Source organism: Argiope bruennichi, chromosome 11 (genome assembly GCF_947563725.1).
Source record: "Argiope bruennichi chromosome 11, qqArgBrue1.1, whole genome shotgun sequence".
NCBI classification, from domain to species: Eukaryota; Metazoa; Arthropoda; class Arachnida; order Araneae; family Araneidae; genus Argiope; species Argiope bruennichi.
This window is the reverse complement of record NC_079161.1, coordinates 66080324-66106349: the sequence shown is the minus strand read 5'-3', so window position 1 is coordinate 66106349 and position 26026 is coordinate 66080324. Positions and strand designations below refer to the sequence as shown.

The window sequence follows — 26026 nt, the reverse complement described above, 5'->3', positions numbered from 1 at the left end:
TCGAATATAAGTTTACATGATGACTACAAAACGAAGAGAGCTAGATAGATAAGATTTGGTATACAGATTTAACATCTATAGTGTAGACACCTATCAAAGTTTGAGTCAAGTCGAACTACTAGTTGAATGTCTGTCAGTTTATACTTTTAAAACATGTAAACGCGATAATTCAAAATAATTGAATAATCACAATAACTTAAATATATCAAATTTGGTGTGGGATTTTGTGACTACAAGTGCAGTTTTGTGTCAAATTTTATTTTATTTGGTTGAGAAAAGCATATCTGAAACGCATATTATACTATTAACCGCTTTTTAACTGGATATTACTAACCGCATGCCATGGATTAATCGCCAAATAACTCGCCAATGATGATACGATGGATTCAGAAAAAGGATGAATTCACGCCAAAAGTTAATATTTACAGGATGCGGTAGAAAAATCCGGATAAATAATTTTTAACATAACTTGATTAGAAATAAATAAATTAACAAAATATAACAAGTAATAATAATAGTAGGCTTTTACTAATGATTAAATTTAATTGATTTCAAAGTGGCCACGTTTTGCAGCAATATGGATACCTATACGCTTATTGAGATTCTCAGCAATGTTTCCGCAAGTCTTCTACCTTTAATCTATCCTATTCCCACCGAAGCGTTTGCTTTAGAGAGTCCAAACTTTTGTGTGGTTTAGTGCAAGCCCTAGACTCAAAAATGGATCATACAATGTAATCCAAGGGATTGAGATTCGGCGAGTATTTGTGTCCAATCTCCAAATGATATCACATCCGGAAAATGCGTCTTGCACCACTTTTCGTTGTCGAAGTTTGTTTTGAACCATGGAAATGCAAAAGCTTCTAGAATATTCCAATTGTACATTTTTTAATTTATTTTAAAGCCCTCATACACACTAGCCAGATGTGTTTTGCCGCCTGCGCAAATTCCGCCTCAGACCATGACCGACTTTTGATTTTTGAGATGTTCAACTCTTACTGAAGTGCTTAGAGCGTCTACAGACTAGCTCCTATAGTTCTAGGAGTTATGAGTTTGTTGGACGGTAAAGAGCTTCTCATTAGTGAAAAGGAATCTCTTTCAGCGCTGACTTGTGGCCCGTATCAAAAGTTATCGGCGTCTTTGGAGCCGCACGAGTTTGTTTTGTTCAGTGAGGCATTTTGGAACTTCTAAGGATTCAATCCAAGCTCTGTCTTTGCCATTCGTTACGCTGATCAGTCCCTTATTCGCAGTTCACGGATGATCTTTCTCAGGAAAACCCTCGAATTTCATTGAACTCACTTTTTGATAACCTTATGCTATTGAAAGTGTTCGCCATGCGTTCCTGTTCACTTCCTGGACTTTAACCATCATTACCAAGCTCTTTAAAACGATAGATTGCATTAGACACTGTTTGCCGAGGCACATTAAGCAAACGAATGACTTTATAGTGTTCATTTTCCTTGCTTGAATAACTGTAAAATAGCGTATCTTTTGCTTGGAATTCTAAAAAAGCCAAAAATCAACATGTAAAGTAAAAGATACATTATAAAATATGTTATAATTGAAGTGGTAGACAAAAAAGAAACGAACAAAAATTTAAAAGGAATTAATTAACTTCTATTCTATGATGTAATAACTTTGTCCGATTTTTTTTTTTTTTTTTTTTTTTTTTGCCGCACTCTGTAATAACTATCAATACTTAGTACGCCAATGCCATGTAAGGCGCTCTCTGTCATGACAAATGTATTAGAGAGTATGCGAGAAAGTTTTGGGGAGACCATTCCCTCTGGTTTAATTTTATATCTTCGATGATTAGAAATGAAATTAAAGACATTTGAATAGAACATAACAGCTGAAAAGGCAACTGTAAAAGAATGAGAACTTGTATCATCATTTTTATGTTGATTATTCAAAAAATGTGTCTTTTCCGGTTTCATTTCTTTCACTATATACTAGATATTATTTCAGAATATTTTCATTGCGATTTTTTTTTTTTTGTGGCATTGTTGTAAATTTAGTGGATTCTGAATCACCGAAATATCTTGGTTATGTAATTTTTGACAATAAACGATTAAAAATCATTTAAATCGTACTTAGGACAAATTGCTTAATTACAGTTTCTCCAAGTTAGGATACATACATTTTTAAATTAAAAAATTAGAATGAAGAAATTACGAAATATATTCACACCAGATGCATAACAGATCACAATACACACTTGTTGAAGTGAAGAAAAAGACAAAGAAAATTTTTTTCTAAAAAAAATGAATTGCATTCAAGAAACACTCGGAATGGACTTCCAATCTAGAAAGTTTTGAAGCAAGATCTCTTTTCTGTGAAAATTAATTTTTCGTCTCATTGAAAATTAGAAACAAAAACTTTAAGCCTCTTTTTCTCGAAATGTGATCTTTCCAAAAATTTTAATTTTTCAACGCCGTTCTTAAAATATACAATTAAAAAATACCAGTCAACAGTTTGGCATACATTTGAACTAAATGTGAGCGCTGTTATGAAAATATACAACTACTAGCTGACCCGGCAAACGTTGTTCTGCCATATAAATTATTTCTAGTGAATATTTTGGTGGTTAATTAAAAAATAATGAATGTATTGTAAGTGCGTGGGGATGGGATCTATGACAGAAAGGGGAATGGAGCGCTGTAGACGATGATCGCCGATAAAAAAAAAAAAAAACATTTATTTTTTTAAATACAATGTATTTTATTAACGTAACGAACATATACATTGTTTGATCTCTTAAAAGTTAAACGTAAAGTGAAAAAAGTAATATATCTTTTAACCTAAAGTATAAAAATGAAATAAAAAAAATCAATTTTCATTTCGAAGAGCAATTGAGTGTACGATATTTTTTGTCAGTCCGTCTTTAGCCAACACAAATAAGCTCGATGGTTTGTCCACGCGAGAACATGCCACGTATAATTGTCCGTAAGAAAAACATGGTGTGCCCAAATCTAAACTGCAAATAGACATCGTTTGGTTTTGCGACTTATTGACTGTCATTGCGAATGCCAATCTAATAGGAAATTGAACGCGTTTGAATTCAGTTGGCACGTCTGTGAGAATCATTGGAATTCGTGGCAGCAAAACATTTTCTACTTGGAATTGGCCATTCAAAATGCTGGCTTCGATAACGTTTTCCATCAAAATTTTAATGACCAATCGCGTGCTATTGCACAGTCGTGGGGGGCTTCAAATTCCGAAGTAAAATAACCGGAGATCCAACTTTCAGTCGAAGAACGTGTGGTGACATGCCTAGGAAATCCAGTGAGTTCAAAAACTCTGTTGGATAATTTACAACTTCGTTAGCATTGCAAACTGTATGATACCAAGTCGCCTGGTAACGACTGCTTTATCTTAAAGTTTAAATCGTCGACGTCCACATTTTTTGGAATTATCCAAAAATGGCTCTTTCTGCCGGCCACGCATGATTTATGTATTGTGTGCGTGCATCGGGAAATATGCGGTCAATGATAGCATTTTGCGAATCAACGATAGTACAGAAATGAGTGGGCAGTTTTATGCATCCAGTATTTTTATAGACATCAACTTTTCCATCGCCGATATCTAACAATTGGCCCGAGAATGTCAGCAGATGGATCTTGTAGCATTTGGACTCGCATGTTTATTTTTAGCTGGACTTTTTCAACATTTCGCCACAGTGGCGATGATTTCATGCAAACGTTGATCTCATTAGCGTACGTTGAATGGAATGACGGGATAGGGACACCCTAATTACCTAGCTTTATGAAGTATTCTTTACGAACTATTCTCATACCTACCAAATACACATAAAGAATTTCATAAAAATCGTTCGATCCGTTTCGGAAGAATACGAACACAAACACCGTGACAGGAGATTTTTATATATTAGATTATTAAAATCAGACAAAAAGATCAAAATTCCACATAAATATAAGAGATTTTACCCTCAAACTCTTGTAATTTGCAAGAATTTTGAGTTATTCCTAAACTTTAATTTGTATCCGTTATTGATTATATATACTGAAGTATATGCCATCCCGGTCATTTATTTTTGATTGAATGTTTGTAAAAAAACGGGAAATTTGTGATTTTCTCAAATATTTTTTTGTACTATATATTTTCCCCCCTTAAATGTTGACTGAAACCTTAAATGTTGAAAAATTTTGTTTCATTTTTTTAAGCTGTCGTATCCGAATATTTTAATATCAAAATTGTGTTCGGCTCGACAATGGGTATTTATTTCTTGTATTATTGTATTTATTTCCCGAAGGATTTATGTTAGACATAATTTGCGGCATTGATAACACTAAATTTTTGATCCTGTTTATAAACATGAAAAGTGACATTACCAATTAAAACGTACTGTTGAATTTTATTGGCACCAGAATGCACGAATTCATTAAATAATTTAAGAAATAAAGTGCATTTAAGTAATCATAATTTATACGTGAAAAAATCCATTTTTACTCATACTTCCGAAGTTCGGAGAATCTTTCCGAATTTCCCACTTAGCCCAGATCCGGTTCGAGACGTTAAACTCAAAATTTAGTAAGAGGCGTAACTATGTTGTAGCTGGCACTTTCATTGGTTGGCTATTTCCAGCTATGACTTTTAATTCCGGTGAAATTTGATATAAAGAAGCTTCCTTATTGGTTCTCGTCCGCTGCTATTTTTGTAATATAACCAGATTAGAGTCATGGGATGATAAGATGGAATTTGGATCATTTTAATTGGAAGGAAAAGTCAGTCGGAATGATGAAATTACTGATCCTATGCTTGCTATGTGAAATAGCGTGGTAATTTCAAGTTTAAATGATACTATTCAATATTTATGGTAAGTGTTAGCAACATATTATTCTAAGAGAAGTGAAGTGTACTGGAGTTCGCTTGTATGAAGAATGCTATGAAATGTATCGGTTTGAAATGGCGGCGAATTCACGTTAACTTGGGAGTTCAAAATATGTCATCCCATTTTCCCACTTATGGCTCTATTAAGAAATAGAGATGGGAAAAACCAGAGAACCACAGAATAAATTGTTAACAGGTAATATCTGCATTTCTCTAATTTTCTTAAAAAAGCAAATATGGAATTCTGAAATCGCCATTCTTTGAGTCAATGGATGGAAAATTTCGTCATCTTTCAGTTCCAGTGCTTATATCAATCATGATTTAATGTTCGTTTATTTTAAGCTTGTTATTAAGCTGAAAATAAGATGATTGTTATCAATAAAAGTAACGAGTTATTGTTGAAGCCGTAAAGTTGAAACTATTAAGCTTAAAAAGGAGGAATCATTTCGTTGCGGAATAGGTATATTTGTATTCCTTGGGCTGAGTACCGAATTTTCTTAGAATTTTCAATTCCTAGATGTTAACTGATGACAGATTTTCTCATAAACTAAGGAAAGCTGGTCATTATTTTTAAAATTTATTTGTGAGTTTTTGTACGATAGTAGCCTTTGTCGACCCACTTGTTCGCCCAAATTATTGACTTTTTTTTTTTTTTTTTGGCTGTTAAATATTAATTTGTATTGCATATGTTTTTCAAAAATGGTTACGAAATATTAACTTTTGGTTGAATTCGGCATTCCTACTTACTCTATAGTGTCAACCTTGGTGAGTTTTTTTTGGCTATTAATCCCTGGTATACTGTTAATAGTATCCGAAAATCGAATTCGTGCTTTAGACACGTTTTTTTCGACTGATTAAAACAAGATTTGACATAAACTGCACTTGCAGTCACAAAATCCCATAGCATATTTGATGTATTTAAGTCATTGCATTTTTGAATTATCGCGTTTACATGTTTCTAGAAGAACAGACCAACAGACAATCAATCAGTCGTAGAATTTGGCTCAATTTTTGACACGTGTTAACACTACGTATGTTAAATCTCTGTACAGAATTTTATCCATTTGGCTCTGAATCATCTCCATCTTGTTAACATATATTCGAATAGCCGGACAGACGAACTTCCTCTGAATAGATTTGATTCAAAATTCGGTGGAAATCTGCAGATTTGATAAGCGAAATCGTATACTAAATTTCAATCGCCTATCTCCAAACGAGTTTGAGTTATCTTTGTCACAGACAAGTAGACGGACGGTCATTTTCCAAAAAAGTGTTTTTCAAACTCATGAACATCTCAAACGCGGAGATTCGTTCAAAATTTCGAGTTCGAATTTTTTAATGATTACTCTTCTTTCTGTATACTACTTATACGAGAAAATAAAAAAAACATGAATTTAATTGAATAAGCCGAAATAAATTATAGGGTGTGTAAATTAATAAAAAAACGAAATAAAAGCGGTAGTGAAAAAAGTATTTCGGAATTATTGTAAAAAATCACTTTTAAAAATTAATTTTGATAGTGAGAGAGACGCGTGATTACATGTTTTGATTGAAGTCTATTTTCGTCTTAGATTAAACTTTGACACATATTTCTTGATTTCCCCCCCCCCTTCCTTTTACCCCTGAGTGAATAATTTTTTGTGAGTCTTATCGAAAGCATTTCTAATAATATGCGAAATATTGAATTAAATGCAGCTATAAAATCGTTCAATGAAGTAGTCTAAAATGTTCGTATAGTGATTTGTTTACAATTGACTGTTGCCATTCGACAATATGTAATAAGAGTTATTTTTGTGCGTCGTATATTAGAGTTTTATATATATATATATTGATTCCTTTTGTGGAGAAAAGCTACAAGATTCAAAATTTAGTTGCTATCGTCAAAAAGAATTTGCTTTCGAGCTGTATGATTTTTTAATGATAATTTGTTTCTTCACATATTGAGTCTTACAATTACTTGCATTCTATAAAACTTTTTTTAACTTTTTTTTAAATATAGAAATGCAAAAAAAAAAAAAAAAAAAACACCCGTGGTTTTTTTTTTTCGTTTTTTTTTTTTTTTGTTTTTTTTTTTTTTTTTTTTTGTTTTTTTTTGTTTTTGTTTTTTTTTTTTTTCAAACGGATTGCATGTTGCGGGTGGAGTTGTAACAAGGATGTCATAGTAGATATGAAGAAGTTAGAACCATTATCACACTATCACTTTGTTATGGGAATCTAATTCACAGCCTTATAATGAAGGAATTATTGCTCATAAATATTTCCTGACATAGAGCAAAAAATGAAAGCAAATGAAAAATTAGTTAATGGTTTAAAATCAGTAATAATCCTGTTATAATTTATTACTTATTTTCTAATAGTTTAATTCCACTTTTTATGAAATTGATGAATTCAATGAAAGGTCAAAAAATTTCTTGGAATTATCATTGCTTAGCGTAACAATACTTCAAATTCCAAAACATAGCAGTTAGTTTTACTTTTTAAACTTCGCAGGCTCTCATTCTGATACAAATTGAAATATTGCCATCTATGTGAATGTAAATGTTTAGCGAGTAATCTCTATATTTGAAATGCTAATGTAGCGGCACAAAAATCGCACTTTTTACTTATTATCGAATGGCAACAGTCAAAAGTGAACAAAGTGTCATATAAACGTTTCAGATTGCTTCATTAAAAGTTTTTACACTTGCACTTAATTCAACTCTTCGTGCAATAATAATGAGTGAAGCTGCAAAAAAAGATTAGAATAAATCGGATGAAGGCTTGCCGTGTTACCAAAAACTCTATTTTGTCAGGGAAAAGAATATGTAAAAGAAGTCATGATGATAGAAAAAACAAGCATCTAACAAAATTTAATCGAAGCGTGAAAATAGGCTTAATAGTCGTCAGATTGATATTCGTACCTTCCAAAACTATTATCTCACAAAAATGGTTTTTGCTTGGTCTTAAATTAATTTCGTTTCCATACATTTTTTTTTTCTCCATTTTTAATATTATAAAAGAATTTTACTCTGATTTTCAATCTGAAACGATATTATGATAGAATTCAAACTCATTCATCAAAACACTCATTTCGCATGCTTATTCCAGTATTCAAGTTAAGATTTAAAATTTACCTCCTTTGGACATGGCCTCTGAAACAGGACTTTCACTTCCGTTTTTATTTCTTAGTATATTACATTTTCTAATTTGCACTTCAGTAATTTCTAATCGAGTGAATCAATTAAATGCATGCCTTTCAGTTGTATCAAGTAACCCATTGCAATTCTTTTTTAAGCATTCTGTATTATCCCATCATTCTCTAAAAAGTCAATAATCTGGGCGTGCAAACTGGTCGCGAAACGATGCTAATATAATACAAAGCTTTAAATTAAAGATAGACTTTCTTATGTTATGTTCTTTGAAAATGTTTTAAACTATATTTTATTTTTTCCCGAATGTCTGGGTAGTGTGAATTATTCAAGTGATTTGCTAATGACATTGAGTAATATGAAATGTCAGGTACAAAACACTGGTAATAGAAACCAATTATTTTGTGAAAGGGTAAATTATCCTATCTTTATATGCAAACAAGTCCTTCATCTTTATTAGGTGGTGTTTTTACTTCATTGTTAATGGTTTCTTGCTCTTTTTATTTAGTATCGTGATCAGATGAATGTGAAACAAACTTTTTGCTATTCTTGTGAAGGGTATTCTTTTTTTTCTCCAGTATTATAAATTATAATGCGATTGATCATTTCCAATTTTTTATACTCAAAGAATGTATCTGCTTACTATAATCGATTTTCCTTATCAATTTTTATAGAATGCTTCAAGAACATATATTTGTGATCTTATATGTATTTAAATATTCTGATTATAATAAAGTACTCATGTTGTTGAAACTTTGAAATTTGAGAAAGAGATGTTGACTCAGATGCCATTCTGGTCATCTGACCACGATTCCGAATTTAAAGGTCCGACTTAGAATAGGCCTATTATTGTTTTGAAACGGATGTTAATGTAATTTAAGGTATTAAAGTAATAACGGGTTTTTAAAAAATTAGGAGTCGAACCTCTAGTTTGAAACATCAAAACAAGATATTGTTTTAGGTTTGATTCGTCTGTCTTTATTTTTGTTATTAAAAAATTTTACTCGAGATTATAGAAACGAATAGCTCACCCAAGAAGGAATGTTTCTGGTAACATTACAATGTGCATGTGTATTTACGCAATAACTAAAACACTGACAAGTATTTTTTTTAAATATTTTCAAAAAATTATAAAATGAGTTAAAAGAAAAACGGAAATAAAATTAATGTAACTGTAAATGTCGGTTTCTTTACTATACTACGAAGCTCATAATTCTCATGTGTGGAACTCTGAAAACAAAATTCTGAACACTCTATCCATTCACGGTCTGAAAGTTGAAATTTTTAGGCAGTTGGAAGGGGATAATCCCTTTAGTAGAGAGTATGTGTGAATTTTTGAGGAAACCATTCATGCTGGGTTTTCAATATAGTTGAAAAATCAAATAATAAAATCTTAATTTGTATCATAAAACGTTATTTTCTGCTCTTATTTGAAAGATGAATAATTGAAAACGATAATTATCTTCCTCATATGTGTTTAAAAAACTAGAGACGATGAATTCTTATTTTCCACCGGCTAATGCATTATTTTGGCATTTATTTAAAAGCATTCAGGAGTTTTGAAGATTGTATTTTAAATTTTAAAACAAACCTGTTAATGTAGACAGGGAAACAAGATATCAATCTTAGACTGTATTAGTCCAAGATTGATATCTCGGCGAGATACCAGAAAAGAAAACTCTAACAAACAATCTGCAAAATTGTTATATTTTTGATGTCATACTTTTTATGGAGTTGGTTCACACTTTTTTTTTTCAGAAAATTAACCTTTATTTAATTTTAAATTCGGTTATTATAGCTTTATTATAAAATCTTTACATAGTTGGCATCAATTAATAGTAGTAATCTGATTAAAATAATGTCGAATTCTATGAAAAAATTAAATGTTTAATATTTTTACAATAATAGGAGCGGGGGGGGGGGCATTTCAGCTTAGTCGAGCGTTCTATCCGATTACTATATTTTCCCCTGGAAAATAAAAATATCATTATGGTATTTCCGTTTCGCCTATCAGCTAAGATTTTTTTTTCTTTTCTTTTTTGCTTTAAAAGGGTAAACAACGAATTTCATTCCCTATAAAAATTACTATTGGTGAATTTCTTCAATTAAAAAAGACTAAATTGTTTACTGATTTGAAAAGGAATTCAGCCACGATTCATTACTGCGGAAACGCGAATTTCAGTTTTTTCAAAATAGAATTTTATTGTTTTTGCGATAAATAAGTTTTTTTTTATTTAAGAATTCTACAACATCTTTAATATCTCAAGTACTTTTCATATAAAAGTATTTATTCATTTATTATTCAATTGTTTTGGAAAATAGCTGGGTATATTGATTATTTTTAATATAAATCAAATCGCTTAGACTTAAACTCATGTCCATAATTCCATCAAATTGTCAGACATTAAGACCATATCGTTTAAATAACTATATATTTTTTCTGCTTATTGTGTACCAAGTAGGTACACAAGGCTTAATGTGTATCCATTTAACTGGAAACAAGGGAGGCTATTATTGTTTCCAGTTGATCTCCCCGCTTCATAAGACCAGTACTTACTGCATTTAGTTCGCCGTAAGAATATTCAGTAACTTATGCCAAGAACATATATACTGACTGGGCATAGGAAATATAAATAGAAGCTAATAGAAAAAGTAAACTTTGTGCATATCCCTATCTTATATTGTGCGCTCTTGTCCGATTTTATAATGACGCATCATAAACTCTTTCTCTTTTCACAAATAATGAGTGTCCAGCCTGTATATTTATTCATTTGTATTGTCTTATATATTTATTCATTTGTATTGTCTTATATATTTATTCATTTGTAATGTGCAGGTGACAAGTTCCGGCTGGTGATCGCGTCCACCCTGAAGGAAAGCGGACAGCCGGACGACGGCGAGTACTACTCCATTCTGGATTCGGGCCCCTCCCGGGCCGACGCCTTCGAGTACGTCTGCTACGGCAAGATCTACCGTATCGAGGGGGACGACGCTGTTCAGGAAGCGTCCAGGCTGTGAGTTATTATCTCTTTCCTGTCCGATGAGTGTCTTTTTCTGTAGATCCTGTTTCTTCGATAAGGACACATTGCTTTAACCTTTTTATATTCCTCTTGCTGCCTGTAGTCCGTGATCTTGTGGGCAAATTCAGTGGAGACTCACTGTGGCCAAAGTTTTGTGTTTTGTTTTTAAAAAGAAGCGTCGATACCATGTGAAATTCAGTTTAAATTTTGCTTCGACCACAGTCGAGTAAGGATGTCTGTTCTTAGCCCTGATGAGTCCATTCGGTATTGATCAGAGTATCCCATAGGACAACTTTAATTGTGCCAGGGCAACTAAATTAACGATATCAATCAGTTAGGATTCTAAAAAATATAACTTATTCAGTTACAATATACAAGGATTCGATTCTAGTTGATCTTTTTCTTTCTCTAGAAGCTCCCTCTCTCAAATTAAAATTAAGTTCTGTAATTTAAAGAAATTTTCTTATTGTAATTTATCACTTACAATTTAAATGTTTTCCCCCTTAAACAGCCTCTTTAAATTTTTAAGATTCTCCATTTTACATTTGTTTTTCTGTATACAATGTATTGATATAATCACCACAAGCCCGGTTTATCTTCAAGTACTGCTATAAACCTCTATTAATATGGATGCTTTATTGCATTTCAGTGGAAATCAAATTTTGCTAAAATTCTGTATCTTCAAATTACATTCATTTACGGAAAAGGGATAATAAAGCTACTTGCAAGCAAAAGATTGTATATTAGTACAGGCAAAGATCTAATGCTATATTTTTCAAAGATCAATTCATTTCGTCAAAATTAACAGCTGAATGCCAACTTCAACTTGGAATCGGTTTCAGTATCACACAATAAACTATATCCTTGTGTTCAACTTAAGATAGTGAATCTGAAATTCATTTTTAAAAAATTATTAGTTTCCAATTGTAAAACTGCATTCATGTTAATGAGCATTTAAAATCGATTGCGTATTTTTTTAGTACTGTATTTGATAGATTTTGGAATTCGAAATGATGGATGGATTATGAAATATTTGATCGGAAATGAATTTGAAATTTCGGTATCATTTTTGAATAATTATTTCTGAAATTGGTTTGTTCAGGTACTTCGTGAAGCTAGTCTCGTAGTAAATTATACTATTGTGTCTTATTTGGTGAAAAATTTCATATGCAGATTCTGTTTGTGTAATAAGTTTCTTAAATCTTTCATTTTTAGTGTGTCGTCTGTACTTGATAGCTTGATATTAGAGTAAGCTTTTGGCTGCATAAGGGAATGGCATCCTGTCGATTTTCCGATATTAATAAATATTTTATTTAAACAGAATAATGCATTAAATGTAAGCAAAGTTTTTTTTTTTTTTTTTTTGAAAACTCGTCGTACTTTTTCTTGAAAATGCGTTTTCGAAAATGAATTTTGTTTTAAAACATCAACTAAGAAATCAGGTAAAACATTGTAATGTTGCCATCTTATTTGTCATAAAAATAATGTCAATGTACACCAAAAATTATTAAACTTTCTCAAAAAATGTTACTTTGCAAAAATTTTATTGGAAAACTAATGATTCTTAATTTTTAAGAAGTAGATATATTAATTTTATGATGAGGGCAAATATATTATAAATTAGTTGAAATCCTGTTTATGCTTCATGAAAGAAAGATTGCCAATGTTTTTAAACTCTTTTTTTATTTCTTTAATTTATATTTAATAATTAGAATTGCGTTTGTAGTAACATTGGAAATAAATAATGAAACTATAGTTATTTTATTATTGTATCTTTAAGCAAAGTAAAAATAAACTTAATTTGAGCAGAAAAAGAATTTTCATGTGTAACTTTCTTAATCGCAATTTATGTTCATCCATAGGAAAGAGGTGGAGAAACGTGTAACTGTATATTACTTAATTTATTTGTGCGACTGACTTTTATTTCAATGTTTCATGTCGCTGCAAAATTTATAGGGCAATAGAAGAAACTGTTTTTGTTTTCCAACCTGTTGTTGACGGTTCTATGAATTTTGGTTTGCGTCCAACACTAGCATAATTTGGCACAACATTTTTGGGCTTAAAGAGGTTACAAAAACCTATTCCAAAATCCGTTCATAGTTTTGTGAGGTGTATTTTAAAGAAAATTGTTTGGTCATGAATACTAGAACATTCTTTCATGAAACTCCATGCCCCTATCGCAGCTTTCATCCACGTTGAAAGCAAATAAGGATTAGGTGATGAGATATATGTCCCATTTCCTTTGCCATTTTTTGCTTTTCAGAAGCAACTCTTTGAAATCTATTAAATAAAATAAAATGTGCTTGAATGGTTTATTGGATTTAATATTTTGAAAGTTTGGCTTAACTTCACGAATTTTAGTGGTACTTACCAGAGAGAAATATTACTTTCTTTTGCAAATACGCTACATTTATTTTCTTTCTAAAATTCGTTTCTTGACGCAAACAGAATTCGTTTCCATATTTTTGATATTAAAAAATGTCTAATTGTACTTTTCTATGATTAGTTGATACATCCGGCTTTGCTAGGGATTAAAATCCTCTGATTTGTAATATTTTTAACTTAAAAATTACTTTTGCATTAAATATTTTAAAATATAAAATCTTTTTATCGCTTAAAATCTGTATCGTTTATTTTAATAAGAATGTCTGTTGAACCAGACGATTTTTAAAAATTGTCGATGACTAATTTTTTCCATAAATTATTATTTGTTATAATAATACGGCAATTTTTGTAAGTTATTTATAAATAATAAGAGATTTATTTTATAAGAAGAGTTATTTTCGTTTGCGTGCTTGATCGAAACTTAGTTTTAAGCATGATTAAACCACTAAAAAAACAAATAAAAAAAAAGGAATTAAGATGAAATAGAAATTTTAACTTCTTTACCGCCATTTTTTTTTTTTTTTTTTTTTTTTTGAAAATGCTTTAAAAAATTTTTGTTAGTGTTTAATTAATTAAATAGTTAGTGTTCTTTCTAATGTCTTTATATAATGAAGGTACAAAATTTGTTTGAATTCAATCCAATTGTTTAGGAGAAGGTAAGGAAAATGCATATACATACGGCCACAGTGAGTTATTTATATTAAGATTATGCCAAACGATATTTATATGTTCTTCGTGTTAATTATTTTCGCTTATTTAACAGTCGAATTTTGGGGTAATTTTTCTTCTTCTTTCGATTAGGAAATATGAATTAATTTTTTTTAAAAAAACTCGTTGGTTAAGTTAAAGTTGTTGGGTTTCTATGTATTCTTCAAAATATATAACATATATATTGTCAATTAACTATAGCTAAATATGTAACAGTTTTTAAATGGCCTAGATTTACCTAAAAAAAATCGGACTGTTTTTTTTACTCTTGAATTCACAAAAGTTTCAGATGATAATAATAAAATGATATTAAAATTATTCATCCCAAATGGACATAGAGTTTCAAATAGAGCTTACAGCAGGATAGATTATTTTAAATATTGTATATATTGTAATATCCAAAGCAATTTCTTCTCCTGTGATGTAAACTATGAAAGTCGCTATGGAAGTTTTCCCATTTTTACCTCGTGACTTTCAGTTCTAGAATGTCTGTCGTTGCTATAACGAAACTGGATCAATTATTCTTCCCCTTGAATGTTTTAACTATTATACGCGTATTCGATCCTCATGATAATGGGTTATTGTCCTCTTGTGGGAAAGTGCCAAAAGTTAAATTAAATAAGTTAGAAATGAGTTTCGGGAAAGTTTGCCTTTGAAGAAACAGTGACAGCGTTTATAAGCTGCTAAATACAGTAAGGCACCGTTTATTCAAGCATTGCTGGTCTTTCAAGAGGCTGACGTATAAATGAAAAGAGTATCATCGAAATTTTAACTGGCAGTTTTGGTTATTACAATTGTAATGTTATTGGTGCAAATAAATTCATTTAAAATGAATATTATTATTTTTACTTTCTCGTATACATAGTGTAGAGGAAGTATAGTAATCGTCAGAAAATTCGAACTCGAGATTTTGAAGAATCTCCACGTTTTAGATCACCCCGAGTTCGAAAAACACATTTTTAGAAAATATTCGTCTGTGACAGGGATAACTCAAAAACTTTTTTGATCTAGATGGATGAAATTCGGTAAGTGGTGTTTACACTAAATTTGCAGATTTCTGTCAAATTTTGTGTAAAGTCTGTTTAGAGAAATTCGTCTGCCCGGTTATTTGAATATAAGTTAACAGGATAATTACAAAATGAAGAGAGCTGGATAGGTAAAATTCGGTACACAGATTTAACATCTATAGTGTAGACTGTCAAAATTTAAACCAAATCCAGCTTGATGTTGGCTGTCTGTAGGTCTGTATTTTCAGAAACGTGATAATTCATAAAATGTGATGACTTAAATATATCGAATTTAGCATGGGATTTTTGTGCCAAATATTGTTTCAATCGGTTGGTAAAAATGTGTCTAAAGAATAAATTCAATTTCTAGTTTCTAAAAACCGCATGCCAGAGATTAATCGCCAAATTGCTCGCCATGATTGGCACGATACATTCAGAGAAAATGCTAATTCATGCCAAAATGTAATATTTCGTTACGCTGTATGCCAGTGCCATGTAAGGCGTTCTTTGGCATAATAAGTTTATTAGAGAGTATGCGAGAAATTTTTTGTGAGATCACTCCCCCTCGTTTTATGAGGCAGTGTGAGTATTCTACTACAGAATTTTAAAAACATGAATTAAAGTTTAAAATTAAACATTTATTATAAGTATGGGAGAAAATCGCTGTTATATATCTTATATAACATATACTTATATAACTCATACGTTTCCAATTTTATATGATGCATATACTATAGTACATGTTTTATAAGGTTTGCGACTTTTATACGCCGTGCTTGCGGATAGAAGTTTAAGCGCGGTTTGCGTATGAGTATTAAACGCTGCATTATTAATGAAATTAAGTTCATCAGTGCTTTTCACTATTAATGAAATCCGTTTATGTGTTTAAAGGAAGGTGGAATAGCTTCTATGTAATCATTTAAAGTTAGCATCAAGCAATTTGTGTTCTATTAATTCATAAATTTGCATAAAACTGAAATCATGATATCGGTTTCTCAGCTCATATATTTCTCGAAAATGATCTGTGTTCTTGGAAGATTCCAATATTCCTCATCAATCTCGATCTCATCATCTTTTTCACCTAGTTCTGAATCTGAAAATCTTCTTTTAACGAAACGATTCTTTGCTTTCGGATTTGACTTAATTGCATACGAAGGATTCCATATTTATCTTCTGAATATTCTTAATCTTACCGTGGTATTTCTTAATGTTTTTTAGTGCATGTTGAAATAAAGTTTTTTATGATTTTCATATACAAGGGTTAATCAAAAAGTTTGTTTAACTACTTAGGAAAACAAAGTAGGATCGAAATTTATGATAATTTTATTTTTATACTAAATTTCCAATACAAAATAATGCAAACAACATAATTACGTTTTAACCTTTTCAACGTAATTACTTTCATCCTTTAAACATTAATCGAGGCTTGGCATAAGTTTTTCAATGTCTTCCACAAAGAAAGCTCGTCCAGTGTCATTCACCCCAGCAGCGATCGGAGAATTCACCCAGCAGTAGGTGATAATTTTTTATCGCTTTCAATGCCGGTATCGTCAATATCTGTGCTTTCTTTCTCAAACATGGGGCACTGTTTTGCAATGATTTGACGTGGCATTGCATAACTGAACATATATTTCATATAACTACCGATAATTTCATTGAAATTACATTTTTCCACTCACAAAAAATGAATCATTACGTGCATTTTCAATTTGGGTGCCAATTGCAGCTGCCGAGACGTTTTACATTTGATTTTTAGACAAACTAAAATTGCCGCTTGGAAACTGCTTCGTCATACGATATGAATAAAGGTCTGAAGTGTTGCCACAAAATTTCGACAAAATAACATATCACTGAACATTTTTATAAAGGATAACAACTCATTTTTTGACCGACTTATATAGTTTTGCTCCTGCAATTTGATGGGGGGGGGGGCAGTTTAACATATTGCAGCAAGTCAGTGTCGTGAGGATAGGCCTGTCATTGAACTGTAGAGAACAAAATGTTACTTTTTCATATTCGTACTTCTTTTCTCTCTCTTTTTATATATTCAGGCATTCTTAAGCACGATAATTTAGTGAGTTGGACGAATAAAATTTGCCGCATGTTTTCATATTTTCTTCCTAGATCTCTGTTAGATTTTGAGCCAAATCTGTTAATTAAAGACGCATTTCATTTTTAAGAAAAAAAATGATCAAATAGGATATAAACGCTTTTAATAAAGGATACATTTTTGACGAAAGGGTAAGAAAGTATATGTGAAAGGCGATCGGAAAACATTCTTTATATTAATGAAGTCAATTTTTTCATTAGATTAATGATTACTTAAATTATGATCCGCAGATGTTTTCTTTTCTTAAGCCTGCTTTGAAGGACAAGAAATTAAAACACATACAATTATGAGTCTTAGAAATATTGGGAAAACATGGAGGACAGACTGCTGACTGGTGCATTAATGAAATGTAAAATTTCTTTAAAAATTCAAGATTTTTACATATTTTTAAGAAAATGTTGATTATTTCGCGTCCAAAGTGTTTGCAGATCTAGAAATATATGATCAGATTATATTTTTTTCTTTTTGGTATAACTTTAACACTCTATAAAAATATGCTGTATCCTTTGCGTTGTATTTTAAATGGGCAATATCATTTGTTTATCATTCTTCTGCTGTTATAAGAAAAATCCTATATATTGCCAACTCTAAAGAGGTAATCGCGTGGAATTTCGGGGCGGAGGCTAGTTTTGCGTGACGTTCTCACCTAATAGTGAAGCCAATAGGGTTGGTATGGCAACCATAAAATGCCGTTTGGTTTTTGAGTGGAACAGAGAGGGCGACGTACTTTTGTTGTTATTTGTTAATGGGAATTGCTGCTGGATATGGAACTTGGGCACATTGGCAATTCCGAGTGAAAGCGTTTGCATTTTAAATGGACGCATGCCAAACCTGCATCTTTTTATGTTTTTCAGAATGCATTATGGAATAATAAACCGTCGATAACTCGGTTTGTCACTCTGTTTGGATTGCAGATTGGGAAATATCTGAAAACTATATTGACCTAAAGAAAGAAAGCAGTGTCTTGAATCAGTTAATAGATGTACAGTTGATTCCACTTAATTTGAACTAGCCACATTTGGCAGCCATCTGGCTAGCGAATATTTTAATTAAATGTTGCGTTTAATTTTAATTAAATATTTTATGCATAGCTTGATGTTCGCGTTTTCCTCAAAAAAATAAATAAATAAATAAAATAAGCATTATGATTTGGCAGACATTAAAGTCGTGTTATTTTAATAGTCTTATATATGTTATCCATTGTGTAAATGAAGCATCCTTATAAAATCATGTCTAATGGCATCATAGTCCCATTAAAAACTTAATATGAAGCTATACTTTTCCTCATAGATATATCTGGATCATCTTTTCCCCCCCCCCTAACTTTCGCGATATTGTAACTCCACTTTCTGTTTTCTTCTCTAAATCACATAGAAAATAATGCAAAGAATTCTTTCTTAGTATGCGGCTATGGATGAAAACCATGTGATTAAATAATTGATAAAACGATGAAAATGGCTTGAATTTTTCACTTGAACTGTGAAATTTAATGTTAAATATTACGCAAAAAAAAGTATTTTTAAAAAATTGTCAAAATTTAGGAAAATTTACACAATTAAATTGCTATCAAGGGAGCTTATATATATATATTCAAATTTTAAAATGGTGTAAAAGTTGATATTGTGTAATAATAGTTTCGAGAATTATCGCGGAAAGATGTGAAGTTTTAATTAATATTCCAATTAAAATTTCCAGTAAATCGCTTCGAGGACACACGTTTCTACTTTCCGAAGTATATCTGTGCCTTATTGGTGACTTTAGGCCTAACGGTCTATCCTGTTGAATACCAACGCACACACATCCAACGTTATTATTAGTTAAGACAGAGACTGATATTGGGACATTTTCTCAATTAAAAATTAACTTAATTCAAATTTCATTAAAAAAGTCAGTAATTTCTTTCATTATATTGATAAATATTAAACAGAAATACAAATTGCTAGACAATAATTATGGCTTGTATTTACATCTTACTTTCTGATTATAGAAACAATTGATCAATTGCATTTTAGTTTTTAAAAACCTTATTCATCTTGTTATGATTTGGATATTAATTTTTCTTTCTTCTGGTAGCCATTTTTCGTTGAATTCCATTTTATTATTCAATGAGATGCACTGTGATAGGAACTCAGCGAGTGTATTATTATTTTTCTTATTTCCTTTTCACTTTCTTAGTGAAAGTAGTGGACACTGCCAAAGATTTCTAGCCTGTTTTACTTTCTCATATAGTTAGTATAGAAAAAGTACTGTAATCGTCAAATAATTCGAACTCGAGATTTTGACGTATCTCCGCGTTTGAGATACGTTTTTAGAAAATGAGCGTCCGTCTGCCTGTCTATGACAAAGATAACTCAAAAACGGTTTAAGCCAGACGGTTGAAACTTGGTATACCCCAAATGTGTAAATTTCTCTCAAATTTTGAGTAAAATCTGTTCAGAGGAAGTCCATCTGACTAACTGTTCGAATATAAATTAGCACAATAACTTCAAAACGAAGAGAGTTAAATAAAATTCGATATTCTATTAGAATCCTATCGATCTATTTATTTATCTAATTCGATTTAATATCTAGACACCTGAAAAACGTGTCTAAAACTTAAATTCAATTTTTGGATGCTATTAACGCATGCCAGAGATTAATCGCCAAATAACTCGCCAGGGATGACACGATAGATTCGGTAAAAATGCTAAATTCACGCCAAAAGTTAATATTTCGTAACTATTGTACTTATTGGTATGACTACTTTATTAAAGAGTATGCGAGAAATTTTTGGTGAGACCATTTCTTTCCTTTTTCAGTCAAATCAGTTTTATTTGAATCCTTTCTTGAAATCTTGGCGAAAGTTATAAATTCAATTAAAAAAATTAAATTATTCATATGTTTATACGAAAAGCGATGTAGTGGTAGTGGCAGAACAAAATTTTTGTTATAAATTAATCATGTTATTAATCTCTCTTATTGCTACAAATAATAGCAATCAAGGTATAATTAAAGGTCTAAGAATGTTGAAACATAACATCTGTCCTCATTTATGCTATCATTTTAGTATGATTTCAAGACAGAACACTGCTTCTTTGAAAAGTATCTTTTCTCTTGACTCAATTAAACTGAATTTTATCCAAATTAAGCATCAAAATTTTACATTAATGTGATTTCCGTTCATTAAGAAATCTCTAAGAAATGCTCTAAATAAGTGATTCCTCAGTTAACTGAGAAGTCCAAGTAAGGGAAAATCGACTGTACTTTAAAATAGTAATAATAAAGAAAGTACGTACCATCTAAGAATTCATCCATCTGAAGATATTTTTATCCTTTTGAATGAAGACTATTCCCGGCATTTGCATTATGCATTAACATTTTAAATAATAAAATACCATTACAATATAAAACTGTTATTCAATGAATGTTGCCAATTTGAGAATATAAAAAATGAACCGAAAGATTAAATATTTGCTTTTTTTATGATCAAAGTAGACGATAATTAACAGAAAAAAGACAAAAGATAAGAGTTCGGGTTACGAAAATTTAACAATAATATTTAAAATAATTTCATTTTATTTAATAATATTTGTATTTTGTTAATTTTTGTAAAATTATTTTGGAAAATATGAAGAGCAATTTTTATTGCACAAAAATAGACGATTAGGTAGTCATGACGATCTTACCCATTAGGCGATTGCAGTCTATTTTTGTGCTCGATTAAAATCGATTTCATTTTATTTTTTAATTATATTTTTGATAAAAATGAAAGTTTAAGAAGGCAGAGATAAAACGCGTCGCGAAAATGATCATACATTGAAAAATTTTCGAATACATTCATAGTTAAAATTATCGTTTGCCACTTTTCTTATCTTTGGATTTTGGTGACTTTTAAAAATCGTTTGCATTTTATCTTTGCTTATTTCTCCGTGTTTTATTTATTTTAAATTAAACAACGAACAACATTCGAAAGATAATTTCCATTACAGTAATGGCAAATCAGTTAGGCGTATTGCTAAATGTATAAATTTCTTTCTTTCTACAATGCGATTGATTTAAAGACGAAAATCGAATCGAAAACAGGATATGAAAAGTTCTTTAGAAAAGTTAACTTAACATAATAATTATTTATTGTTAAAAACATGCTTAAACAATCCTCGTTAGAGGAATGCTGTAAAGATTTCTGCCACAATTTACCAAAATGTTTTTCTATTTCAATTTCATCCGAATTGTTCGATGGTTCGGGTCAACTAGTTTGCATAGACATTCAGACAGGAGAAAAATTTTGTTAATGCAAAATAATAATAGTAATAAAAAGTTTAGACTTTCTGCCGCGATATCGACAATAAATAAACCCAGAACTTACTGAAATCATGTCTTGTTTGCTTATGATAGCACATTCAATCTTTTTGGTTTTAATGAACGTATAATTGTATGGAGTTGTTATTTAATTGGACTAGAAAGTGATCTTGTGTGTGAGTGCATGCCAGAATCGGGACTTAGAATTTTGCCTTTATTGCTATTTATTTGAATACTTTAAAAGGTAGTTTAAATGAGTTTTAGTAACAACCTTAAGGAAAATCAAGGTAACAATTATAAGTTTTCTGTTCTCAGTGTTCATTTCTGGTTTCTCTAAAATCGTCCCAAAATCTGAAAAGGCCATCTCAGGCGTCGGATTTAAATCCACTAGAATATATTTACGTTGTTCTCCACTAGAAAGTTGGAATAACAAGAGACAATATTAACACGAAAATCGCACGAAAAACTAATTGTTAAAGTTTGGTGAAACATTAATACAAAAATAATAATAATAAAAAAACAGTTTATGCCCAGGCGTTTAACCGATTAAAAGCATGCTACATAATATTGTACTAAGTAATAATAGACGGAAATATTATCATCATAATAGATATAATAATATTTATAAATATCTATTTAAATTTTGGGGAATTTTTTGAGATAACTTTTTGTTTCTTTTTAAGTTACTGATATTTCAAGCAAAAAAGTTTCTGTATTTTTTAAAAACATTTAATCAAGTTATATTAAGGAGCAATTATAGATGGCCTTATAAATTTCCTATTCTGAAATATTAATTTTTAATAATGGATATTATAACATCTCTTTAAAATTTGTAAGTGCATGAACAATGAATACCATTTTTTAGGCCTTTTCGTTTTGCTGTATTCTTTTTATAACCTGGTATTTTTTTATTCAGAATTTTATTTTAGATAAATTACATTTTTGTCATCCAGTTAACCGTGACTTGATCGAATCCCACTGTGTCTTATTTGTACCCAAAAATTTTTTCACTCCTAGTTACTTACTTAATCCGATTGTGTTGCGGGTGCGAACTTTCTCTCAGATCACGACTGTTGACTCGTTGCCATTAGAGTTCATTTAAAAATATAGGAGACAGGGATTTATTCGATGATTTACTTTCTGCTTTTCCTCAAGACAACACAAACAGATGCCTCGGTGAAAAAAAAATTAGCATTCCACGACTTTTGGCAAGTGGTTCGGTGTCGTTGCAGCACATACCCTCTTAATTGCTTGATCTCGAGTCGCTGTCTGTCTGTCTGTTCTCCAGAACACAAAACATAAGTAGGATGACAAATGGAGTATAATTAATGGCGAACTCTTTAAAGCTAACGTGATACTGCTACTTAGTATGAATTCGCAATCTAGTTGCAAATAATATCACGATTTGTGAGTTTCAGATCAGTATCTACACTTTCCGAATGTAGTATAGAATATCACTTATGCGATTACGAAATTTCAGTTTGTGGAACAAGCATTATTATTTTCTCCTATATGTAATATAGAGAAAGTATAATAATCGTCAAAAAATTCGAACTCGATATTTTGACGAATCTCCACGTTTTAGACGTCTCTGAGTTCGAAAAATACGTTTTTGGAAAATATCCTTCTGTCTGTGACAAAGATAACTCAAAAAGGCTTTAAGCTAGACGGATAAAATTTGGTATGAGATTTTGCACTACAAGAAGGAGCTTTGTATCAAAAACACGAATTCGATTTTTGGATTCTATTAACGATTGCCAGGGATTAAATGCAAAAAAAAAAAAAAAAAAATTGCCAAGGATCACGCGATAGATTCAGAAAAAAATGCTAATTTCTTGTCAAAAGTTAATATTTCGTTAACTACTGTATGTCAATGCCATGCAAGGCGTTCTCTGGCATAACAAATTTATTAAAGAGTATGCGAGAAAATTTTGTGGAGACCCCCGCTGGTTGAAATTGTATCTGTGAACACGATCGATCAAAAACGCTTTGAAATAGACGAATGGAATTACGTATGTATCTTTACTCCAAATTTGTCGATTTCTATCAAATTTTCAACGAAATCCATTCTGTTCGATTGTTAGAATATAAAAGAAATCGACAACTACAAAATGCAAAGAGTTAAATAAATTACTTTTTGTACACTAGTTGAGCATCTGAAATGTAAATCTGCATCAACTTTTGAACAAAATCTGGCAAGGGGTTGATAATCTGCACTTTTGCATTATATAATCCAGCAACGTATCAAATTTAGTTTAATAAAATTTGGTTCACAGTTGTAATACCTAAATTGTTATCAGATTTTGAACCATACCTGTCACAGGATTGACCATCTGTCAGTCTGTAATTTCACAAGCATGTAAAGGTGATAGGGTTACGTTAAGAGGTTTTTAAAGGGTTACTTAACCCTTTAAAAAAAATTTGTCTGGTCATGGAATATAAAAATACTTTTATGATTGAGATTAGCTCAATAATAAAATGATTTATTTAGCCTATTAGATAAATATAATTAAATTAATTAAATTCGTCAATTAATAATTAAATAATAAATAAAGAAACACCATTTTGTATGATATAAGGAACTGAAGCATCTAAGTTTTTATTTTATTGGAAAATTTATCGGAGCTTTTACCAACCTCCATAATTTCATGCAAAGATTGGTGAATTTGATGGGAGGCATACTTCACCATGACTCTAGAAAGGGTTAAATGAAAGGAATTTGGAATGCGATTTTATGAATACAGTTGTAGCTCTGTGTCAGATTTTAATTTCAATCAATTGGAAAAAGGGTTGCACAAAGTACATGCTAGGTTCTCTGATGGTAAAGTGGTTTATTGCCCTCTTCCTAGTTTTTTTAAAGATCACACTACATTAGACTTTTTCATATCTATTGTTCGCCGATTGCGGTTTATAATACACAAGCACAAGCTTCATTTTCTGTGTTATGAAGTACGAAACCTTCCTTTATGTGCTGAACTGGGAGAAAAATAAATTTTAACATTCGTGATTTTATGACCTTGCCCAAAGTCCGCAATTTCAAGGGGGCGGTGGTCTCTAATAGGCACTCTCGCAAATTATTAATTTAAGGTTATGAAATTTTTTATGCACGTGTTCTAAAATATAAATATATCAAATATCTTTTAAAACGAAATATATTATTTTTTTTAAATTTGAAAATATATAATTTTTAAAAATTTCAAAGTATTCCAGAGGATTTAATTTTTGATTCTTCTATTAATTTTTCTTTACTATCTATAAATTTAATTGGAACAAAATTGCATATGATTTTGTAATGCCTAATGTTAATTTTTAAAAATTTTAATGTTTAATGTTAATTTTTTTAAAAAAATTTAATTTTAATTCAGTGAGTTAAAATTTTAACTCACTGAATTTTCATGAGAAATTTGTTTATAAACTAAAATTGACTTTTATCTAACTAAAAATCTCAAAACATAAAATGCATACTCTGTGTTCTTTTAATGTTTGACCGAAATCTTTATTATCAATTCTATTTAATTTTCACAATAATTAAGACATCTAGAATATTTCAAAGATATTTAAATCTAATTAAAATATCATTTTGATAAAAAAAATCATTAAAATGAACGTTTTTTTTTTTCTAGACCTTCCAGATATTCATTTTATTCAATAATAAATTTAATAATTCTATTTTAATTGAATATAAAATAAAAGCAATAAAAGTAACATTTCATGTCTTCGATTATTTCAAAGCCCACTGTCCCTTTAAGGGAGATAGGGTAGAGGGAAGCATTTATTAGAGTGTCCGATAAATTTTCAGGGAGACCATTTTGCTAGTTTTTATAAAAATGTTGCTTTACACCGGGATAGATTGCAGCTAAGCCTGACAAAGGAGGGGAAGGGTTGAGGTTGGAGTAACACTTTACTGGCTTCCGAACAAGAAGGGATGACCAGTTTTTTTTTGGAAGTAAACCGATTATTTCCTTGCCATCGCCAAAAGAGAAATTAATCTCTTTTTTTCCGACTCTTACCTTAGAGCTTTATGGATTATGAAATGGGTGTACATAATATGCAAACAGATCCATAACCAAAGAAGCCTTTGAAAATTCATGGTAACTCCTGATCATTGGTGTAGCAGTTGGGTTGGAGAATAAGAAGATATAGTTACCTCTAGCACTAATTAACGAAGACATGGGTTTATTTTTGTTTATAATGTCAAATATGGCGATTAGAAGGAGAGAAAAGGTATTGTTTCCTTGCGTCAACTATGCAGAATGCGCCACTGCAAATTATAACTTGAAATTTATTTTAGTAATTTTAAGCACTTTCCTTACAGAACAATTTATTGCAATGATTTTCATAACACAACTTTGAAAAATTTCGACATTTTTTTAATTTTTCTGATTATAACTCCTAGATCTCAAAATATCTTTTTATTTCTTCCTTGTTATTATTATTGATACTATATATTGCAATGACTTTCGTAACACGACTTTGAGAAATTTCGACATTTAAAAAAAAAATTTCTGATTATAACTCCTAGGTCTCAAAACAGCTTATTGG

General features: G+C 30.6%; 1 protein-coding gene across 1 annotated transcript in view; it reads left to right on the top strand.

The window, feature by feature from the left end:
* The window catches only part of LOC129957254 (DNA-directed RNA polymerases I, II, and III subunit RPABC3-like), a 127382-nt gene that overhangs the window by 65303 nt on the left and 36053 nt on the right, over positions 1-26026 (top strand). Inside the window, exon 3 of the mRNA XM_056069508.1 lies at positions 10813-10990. Within this exon, the coding sequence (XP_055925483.1) occupies positions 10813-10990 (178 nt within the window). The remainder of the gene's footprint in view (positions 1-10812; positions 10991-26026) is intronic.